Raw genomic sequence first — 9,756 nt, 5'->3', positions numbered from 1 at the left:
AGTAACTTTTAGAATGACTTGTATTACTAACTTCTGACCTAAACTGTAGAGAGAAGTTGCCTGAGGGCAAGCTGTCAACAACATACCACACGTCTATGTATCATCCATCTACTTAATATCCGAACGGCGGCAAAATGGAAAATTATTGCTTATAAATTGTTTAAATCAATGAACCTTCTAAAAGGGAAAATAATTGCGTAAAAATGTAAAACCAATGAACATTAATACAACGCTGGTTTGGATGTCAAAATTTGGTATAACAGACAACAAATACAATACTTCATTATAGACAAACATGAAGTGTTTTTACTTTTCCTGATTTCCCAGGCCGATGTAGTTTTTATTTAAGCTCCGATTCACATAAGTTATGCTTTGTATTTTCTCTCCCCCTCTCCATGCATTTACATCTTGCGTTAACTTGTCTTTCCTCGATTTCACTGTTCACGAAACAATCTTTTTGCGATAGTGATATTATAAACGTGTAAATTCACTACTTGATTAATTTGTTATTTTGTTAATGGGATGGTCTTGTCTTCAAGTTAGAACGACACGTAGTATATATCCTCAATAACACCAAATTAAAATTTCTATAGAAGTTCTATACACAGGGAAATTTCACTCGTATGAATTTCACATAAATTTATATTCATGTGAATCGTGTGCAAATACGCTTATACGAGATTAAACTCACGTAAACTGATTTCGGAAATTTCAGAAATGAGTTCCACGGGATTCTAATCTGAAACATTCTGACGTAACTTTTATATGAAAATTACGTTTTCACGTGATTTTTCAAATGATAGTTATTTCAATAACGTCTAAAAAAAATCGTCCGAATCTCAATTGACGTAAAACTCGTGTGAAAATTTTCACGAGTTACAAGTATAAACTCGTTTGACGTCAATTTCGCATGTAATTTTACGTGAGATTCATGTGAAATTCACGTGAAGTAAATTTGCGTGTGTAAACAGCAGAAATGCGTAGGGCGTGTTTTTTTAACATTTGTATTTATTCGAATTATTATCTATATAGTAAATGTAGTAGATAAGTGTATTGTAATTTTCATAATTTGTCTGATTGACAAACGGATTGATCAAAAGGTTAAACATGGTACATTATATTAAATAAACTATGTAAAATGATTGAAAACAGCTGTAAATCAAAAACACTGACACTTAAGTATGAGGTAAGATTTGTTCTATTTTGAGGTTAGACACTTTTTTAGCTTTGAATTTAAAAATACCGTTGTGTAATATTGAAATGCTTGTCAGTTGTTGAAGACTATTTTGATCTCTCAGACATGTGTTTTGAGTCGTTGGGTTGTTGAAGTTTTCTCCACATGATACATAGATGGGGACTATGATGTGTCAATGAGACTCTAAGAGATTAAGAGTTTAACGTATAGTATGGTGGTATAGTATAGATAATTGTATATTGGTGGTAACCTTATCCTGCATCTCATTTGGGAATGTGTAAATAGCAAAACCAGAAACTAAGAAACCAGAAATCAGAAACAAGAAACAAGAAACAAGAAATTAAAAATTATCTAATATTGAATATGTTTCTAATAACTAATTATAATTGACCTGATATAAATACACATGTATAACTGATAAGGACTCTGATCTTTATGCACCTGCTGTAGCTGAAAACCTTATCAATTGTAATAAAACTTAATTATATACAAAAAAGTGTCAGTTCAGTGTTGGATTTTTAATTGTGTTGAAAGGTTGACATTGTTTATAGATGTTTTAATCGTGTGTTTACTTTATAGTAAAGGGTTGCTGATGTAAAACTATTATAAAGTGTCAGTTCAGTGTTAGACCACAAACATAACTTGGATTTTTATTTGTGTTGAAAGGTTGACATTATTTATAGATCTTTTAAAAGTGTGTTTACTATAGTAAAGGGTTGCTGATGTAAAACAATTATAAAGTTTAAGAAATATCACCTCTGAATTTGATTTATGATTTCCTTTCTTTCCTCTTTTCATTGTTTTAATAAGTAAATCTCATAATCATCTGTTCAACCAGTCGAACCAAACTTAAAATTTAGGAACTATGTCTAAAAAAGTTTTCCTGAAGAAGACCTATGCTGATGCAGTGAAAGGTATGTAGATTTCCATTCTGAATTCTACTACATAAATATTATACATTTTTACCCCAAGAAAATAACTAATCTGTTTTTTTGAATCACTACCCTATATTTAAATCAAATAGGCCCAGGACCAATCCAGTATCCTTCGAAATTAATTTCATTTACAAAGTATTATGTGCATAGATTTAAAGTAATTTTAAAAGAACTGGTATACTCAATGTATGACAAATATTTCTTGTTTTGGAATACATTTTTTCGGCATTTATTTTTATACTTTTTTAAGAAACACGTGAGCTCCCTTTCGATTTTAATAAATTTCAGATTTATGTTTCCGAGTTATGGGGTTTTATTCATTAAAAAAAGGGGGATTTTCCAGTTTTCAGACAATAACTCAAAAATGCTATCAGCAGTTCTCATGAAACTTTGGTGAATTGTTTATATCTATTGACGTAAGCTCCCTTTCAATTTTTATAGATTTTAAATTTTATATTTCCTAGTTATGGGATTTTATTCATAAAAAGGGGTGATTTTCTAGTTTTCAGACAATACCTTTATTGCTTTGAGCAGTTTTCATTAAACTTTGGTGCCTGGTTAATATCTATTAAGATAACCTCCCTTTAATTATTCATAAATTTCTGATATGACATTTAGAAGTTATTGAACCTTATTTTTAGAAAATGTGACGGGCGTATCATGCGCTCATGGCGCAGCTGTTTATTCTTTTTTTACTCATTTTTACATAGAAACTATGAACAGTGTAACTGATTTTTTTTTTCCAATTTCACTTGTGGTATTCTGATCACTATTTATCTAAATGATTAAATAACATGACACAATTTGTACTCAAAATGCCACTTGAAAGATATGTTTACAGCCAGAATATAAAACAATATTAAAACATCTATAATCAATGTCATCCTTTCAATGTAACAAGTTAAGTATGCAGTCCAACACTGAACTGACACTTTTTTGTATATAAGTTTTGTTTTATCTGATAAGGTTTTCAGCTACAGCAGATGCATAAAGAACAGTCCTTATCAGTTTAATATAAATGTGTAATTATATTTTGTCAATTATATTTAGTTATTAAAAAAATAATATTCAACATTACATATTTTTTATATATTTTTTGTTTCTTGTTTCTGGTTTCTGGTTTCTGATTTCTGGTTTCTTGGTTTCTGGTTTTGCTATTTACACATTCCCCATCTCATTTTATTTTCAATTATAAAATTATTCTGCTCCATTAAACAAACAGCAATAAAACAATGTATCTGATCACCGCTTAATTTTGATACAGAATACATAATCATCTTTTAGAGATATACCTGTAAAACAAGAAAATTGATAATTGTCTCACAACTGTCAGCATTATAAATTGAATTTACACCTCAGCCTGACATTTCATTGTTACATGCTTTTTAACCTGAATCTTTTGTAAACGATACACGTTAACTAATGACGGAGAGGCAAAACAATAAAATAGCTATGGCCTTTATCACCCTCTACATATTGTGGGGAGTGTATTTCATTTTATTCAAATGATAAGGCATTTTCTAGATAAGGGAAGGTAATATCTCTGGTTTACCGTTGTCTTCTGTTCCATTTCAATCAGACTAGAAACATATACTAATAATACATGTTATTATATGTATTATGTATTATACGCCTCTTATTAGACATAGTTCGTCATGTGTATCGTTTAGATCCCCATTTTAGTTTATGCAACTTTTTTGTGTACTTTTTTTTTACATTCTTTTGATGGGATATAAACCAGAGAGTTAAGAACAATAGAAAAGTTGCTCTTGTCATTAAGTTCATCATAATTCTTGTTCTTAAAGCAATTTCTTTCTTATTTTGACCACTGGTTCATTATTTCAAATTCATTTTTAATTCGAGGGCTGCATTTTTTGGTGCAAATGTTTAATTCCAATAACAAAACTGCTATGTTGTTAAAGATAACTTTTAAACCGAATGTGACAGTTCTTCATTTCTATTGCAAATTGATCATAAATAATGAAAGGCAAAGTTGGCAAAGTTTCAGACTTTTCATTTCATAATCAAATGATGATATTTCAAATGTTCCTGACACTGTAATTTAGATACTTGCACAATTGATGAGAATATGCATAACCAGATGCTCCGCAGGGCGGAGCTTTATACGACCGCATAGGTCGAAACCCTGAAAAGTTGGGGCAAGTATGGACACAACATTTAAGCTTGATACAGCTCTGAATTTGGATTGTGATTAAATAGTTGACACAACCTAGGTTTCTGACACAGAATGAATGTGGTCTAAGAACTTAAAATTTTTAAATTGAAATCAAATAATGTTCAATTTTAGACCCTTTTAAAAGACCTCAATGTGGACCAATTTGATAACCGGGTCCAAATATTAAAAATCTAAATACATGGTTAGATTCAGCATATTGAAGAACCCCATATATTCAATTTTTGTTGAAATCAAACAAAGTTTAATTTTTGACCCTTTGGACCTTAATGTAGACCAATTTGAAAACCAGACAATATTGTGCAATGAATATTTCTTGCTATTGCGCAAAACTGTGCAATTGAAAATTTCTTGCTATTGCACAATATTGTACAATTAGATATATCTTGCTATTGTGCAATTGAAGATTTCTTGCTATTGCACAATACTGTGCAATTGAAGATTTCTTGCTATTGCACATTACTGTGCAATTGAAGATTTCTTGCTATTGTGCAATACTGTGCAATTGAAAATTTCTTGCTATTGCACAATACTGTGCAATTGAAAATTTCTTGCTATTGCACAATACTTAAAATAATAATTTCTGACCCCGATTTGGACCAACTTGAAAACTGGGCCCATAATCAAAAATCTAAGTACATGTTTAGATTCAGTATACCAAAGAACCCCAAGAATTCAATTTTTGTTCAAATCAAGCTAAGTTTAATTTTGGACCCTTTGGACCTTAATGTAGACCAATTTGAAAACAGGACCGAAAATAAGAATCTGATTACACGGTTAGATTTGGCATATCAAAGAACCCCAATAATTCATTTTTTGATGAAATCAAAAAAAGTTTAATTTTGGACCCTTTTGGCCCCTAATTCGTTGGGACCAAACTCCCAAAATCAATCCCAACCTTCCTTTTGTGGTCATAAACCTTGTGTTTAAAATTTCAGATTTCTATTAACTTATACTAAAGTTATTGTGCAAAAACCAAGAAAAAATGCTTATTTGGGACCTGTTTTTGGCCCCTAATTCCAAACTGTTCGGACTAAAACTTCCAAAATCAATCCCAACCTTCCTTTTGTGGTCATAGACCATATGTTAAAATTTCATAGATTTCTGTTCACTTATACTAAAGTTATTGTGTGAAAACCAAGAAAAATGCTTATTTGGGCCCTTTTTGGCCCCTAATTCCTAAACTGTTGGGACCAAAACACCCAAAATCTATCCCAACCTTCCTTTTATGGTTATAAACCTTGTGTTTAAATTTCATAGCTTTCTATTTACTTTTACTAAAGTTAGAGTGCGAAAACCAAATGTCTTTGGACGACAACGATGATGATGACGCCAAGGTGATACCAATATACAACCTAATAAGGAGCTAAAAATGATTGTGGACAAGTTTTGTCAAATTTGTCTCAGTAGTTTCAGAGAAGATTTTTGTAAAAGATGACAAAAATTTACGAAAAATAGTTAAAAATTGACTATAAAGGGCAATAACTCCTAAAGGGGTCAACTGACCATTTTGGTCATGCTGACTTATTTGTAGATCTTACTTTGCTGAACATTATTGCTGTTTACAGTTTCTCTCTATCTATTATTATATTTGAGATAACCAAAACAGCGAAATTTCCTTAAAATTACCATTCAGGTGCAGCAACCTAACAATGGGTTGTCCAATTCATCTGAAAATATCAGGGCCTTCTTGACCTAAAAGTTTTTGGTTTTTTTTCCCATATCAGATTTGCTCTATACGCTTTGGTTTCAGAGATACAAGCCAAAATCTACATTTTACCCTGATGTTCTATTTTTAGCCATGGTGGCCATCTTGGTTAGTTGGCCAGGTCATTTGACACATTTTTTAAACTAGATATCCCAATGATGATTGCGGCCAAGTTTGGTTGAATTTGGCCCAGTAGTTTCAGAGGAGAAGATTTTTGTAAAAGTTAACGATACTGGACGCCGAGTGATGAGAAAAGCTCACTTGGCTCTTCAGGGCAGGTGAACTTATAAAACTTGAGATGATCTCAGATGCTCTGGAATAAGTGGTGTTCCTATTTCAGCACCAGTTGCAAATTAAATGTCAATGATTAAGTCTCATTGGGTGATCTTACAAACAAGGAACAGAGGATAAGACCTCAGCTAAGACAAGTGGAACTAATCAAAAATACATTCTATTTGGTATTAATAAACAACACAATGAATTTATTTTATCTGCTTTAATATTTTAATACATTTAGTAAACTGATTCATCAAAACTAATAGTTCTTAACACGAGCTAAATGTACATAAATATGTCCACAGATTTATGTCTCCACTGAACCAAGAATATACCATTTTATAAAATTATTTATAATATTTTATGAAAAATATACAGTAATGCCATATATTCTGAAATTTGAAGAAAAAAAAAATAGAGCATCTGATTCAAATATAATTTTTTTCTAAGCCATTTCAGATTTGTTGTGAAGGAACTGTTAGAGTGATCAAATCAAATGGATTTAATGAATCATAAACACAAAAGTTTTAATATATTTTGTACATTTTATTTTTAGGTGTTTTAGTAATCTAAATATTTCCAAATGTACTATTGTAATATTCTTGGTTCAGTGAAATATTTAATATCAATATGTAAAAGGGGGAAGACGTTTAATAAAAATCAGTATAACAGATTGTACAGTCACAAAAAAATGGTATAAAAACTGGATGTAAAGGATTATTATATAAATGCATAGATTTTGATTATCAGATCTATCTCATTGTTTCAGAATATTATGCATTCTGGGTAATATTTCCAAATAGTACACCAAAACTATGTGATCCTGAAACAGCAAATTGTTAAAACATCGAATAAAATCTTATAAAAATATAAAATTATAATACTAAATATACTCAAGTTTTAGAGGCAGAATTACAAAAACTGTAATAAATTAAATAAAATTATCTATCCTTACTATAACATAGACATTTAGCTGGAAGCAATGTGAATAGTAACGTAAGCTAGTATCATCATAAAATTAATATAAATGTTCTTCTACATCTCAGTTGTCCAAAGTTTAAATTAAAAAGAAATTTATTTCTATCACTAATTATAAATTATCTTGTTTAGCCACCAACGATCCATAAACTATACCAATTACATGTTTTTATGTCACCTAGCAGAGTAGAATATGTTTTGGTTTAAAATTTCTAGAGATTGTTCATAAAATGGGAGAGGGATGAACAAAAGATGAAATGGGCGTCATATAACCCCATAAATTTAAATGCATAGAAACTTTATCTATCCCTTATCCTTTAACATATTAAAATAATATTATTTTTTCTGTATTAGCAGTCCTTTTCAGTTTCTAAAGCAAAATTGTACATTCTTTTGTTTTGTTTGTCTGTTAAATATTTTTAAACACTCAAGTCTATTTACCAAAACAAATAATTTACATTGTTTTCTGATTCGGAAATATTTAACTTTTTACTTGTAATTGACCATGCATGAACACTCCCCATTTCAATAGCGTCAAATTTGTAACTACAACATAGTTAAGATTCTGACCCAAATGATTCTTAGGGTTTTAAATGGAATCAACTTTTAATGAACACGTAAATGGTGGTTGGAAGGTTTATATCACAACCAGAGTTTCTATTTCTTACTTGAAAAGTTCATATTATTAATATAAAATTAATTATAAATTTCACCAAAACTCAAAAGGACTGCTAAAATAATTATAAATCTGAATACAAAGAAATATTGTGATTTTATCTGATTATGGGATTATTAAACTAAATGTATATTGTAAAATTTATAAATGTCTTTCAGTCTGTTAAAAATGATTAGGATTACAATTTACAATGTCTTTGTTCAAAATTTAAATTTGTAAATATTTTAGAGCCATCTTTGACAAAAGTTTGAAAACAGAATTTCTTTGTATTCACATTAAAGCCACTAAATATACTTGAGGTTGGTCTTTACACACGAGATGATCCAAACAGAAAAGTGAAAACGCCATTTTTTCAGTCACATAGATTATTGCACAAAATGTCATCATCTCAAATTCATTCTGCATATGAATTAAACATATACAGCAAATTTCACCAATACATTTCTTTGCCTAATCTTTCTAATATATTATTTGAAATCAAGGTAATCAGGATTTTTGATGCATTTCTAGAGGTCTTACTGGTGAATTAATTTCTAGATTTTAAAAAGACCTCATCGAGTTTTTATCACAATTAATTTAAGTAAAAAAATTGTGTATTATGGTCTTTCCATATCATAATATCATTATGAATTTTAGATCTTAACTTAGTGTAAAAAGATATATGGCAGAAAACAAATTATACATATAATATTTATTGTTTATTACAAAATACACAATTGAAAAACATGACATGTATACTTTTTTTGGCCTCTGGGGTACAAATGATTGTCTATTACCCTGAATATAAAATAATGATTTATTTCTGTTGATTAGTTTATATTATACAAATATTTGAGCTATACGCCATGTTACCCTGATTAAAAGACTAGTTAAAATCATAAAAACAAACATCATTTCAATGGTTAAAAAAATTATGTAACATTAAAAATATGCTTATTGCAAATTAATTAATTTCTATAGCAATTCATTTCTTTAATTGTAGAATATATGAATTTTATGGTAATTCTTTTATGTAAACCTGGTATCAATACATGTTGTTCTTTCAATAAGTTTTATTCCAAATAGTGCTTACAAAGTTTGCGCAATGCCACTTATATAAAGTGTACCTTCATTAAAATGATACTAAAGTTATTTTTTCTATATAACTTCACATTTAATTCTTTTTCACAATCCTGACAACTTCACAATACAAATGTAACACAATTATTTGTTAAACACCCTTTGCTGACATAAAAAGGTGAAGTTTTCATAAAAACAACATACCATGTGTAGTAGCACCATTGTATATATTTTGATTGTACATGCATATTAAATAATAAATCTTCTGTTTGGATCATCCTGGGTCAGAGTATTATCATCAGTTTACTGGACAAGCATCAAGGTTTACATCGCCGTTAGCAACACCACCAGATATGTATCGAGGTTTGTCATCGATCATCAAGTTACGCATACAACCAATCAGATTGCTGTCTGCCAACATACCATCTCTATCAAAGTCTGAAAAATTTAATTAATATGAAACAATATTTTATAAATACAAACTGATCTTTCATGCTCATATGAAGAAATAAATGAGTTACTGGTTCCTTCAAAATACTTCAGCCTCAATAAGTTTGAAAATATCATGTGTTTTTGTTTTCAATTATGTTTTCTAATGTTCACTAAGATGTACACAGGAGAGGGCTGGCAATGCAATTCTCCATATAGTTAATATTTCCAAGATTATAACTGTTCTAAAAATAATCGGGACTGATTTTCAAACTTGTTAGAGACATTCCTGATATAAATCTATGA

At 29.7% G+C, this 9,756-nt stretch overlaps 1 protein-coding gene across 1 annotated transcript in view; it reads right to left on the bottom strand.

Moving 5' to 3' along the window:
* Positions 1-6,513: 6,513 nt before the first annotated feature.
* Positions 6,514-9,756, bottom strand: part of LOC139511490 (laminin subunit alpha-like) — a 77,858-nt gene continuing 74,615 nt past the window's right edge. Inside the window, exon 73 of the mRNA XM_071298279.1 lies at positions 6,514-9,459. Coding sequence (XP_071154380.1) covers positions 9,320-9,459 — 140 coding nt within the window. The 3' untranslated portion in view covers positions 6,514-9,319. The remainder of the gene's footprint in view (positions 9,460-9,756) is intronic.

The sequence above is a fragment of the Mytilus edulis genome, chromosome 1 (assembly GCF_963676685.1).
Source record: "Mytilus edulis chromosome 1, xbMytEdul2.2, whole genome shotgun sequence".
Classification (NCBI taxonomy): Eukaryota; Metazoa; Mollusca; class Bivalvia; order Mytilida; family Mytilidae; genus Mytilus; species Mytilus edulis.
Note: the sequence above shows the minus strand (reverse complement) of the source record. Positions and strands in the feature narration are given on the sequence as shown.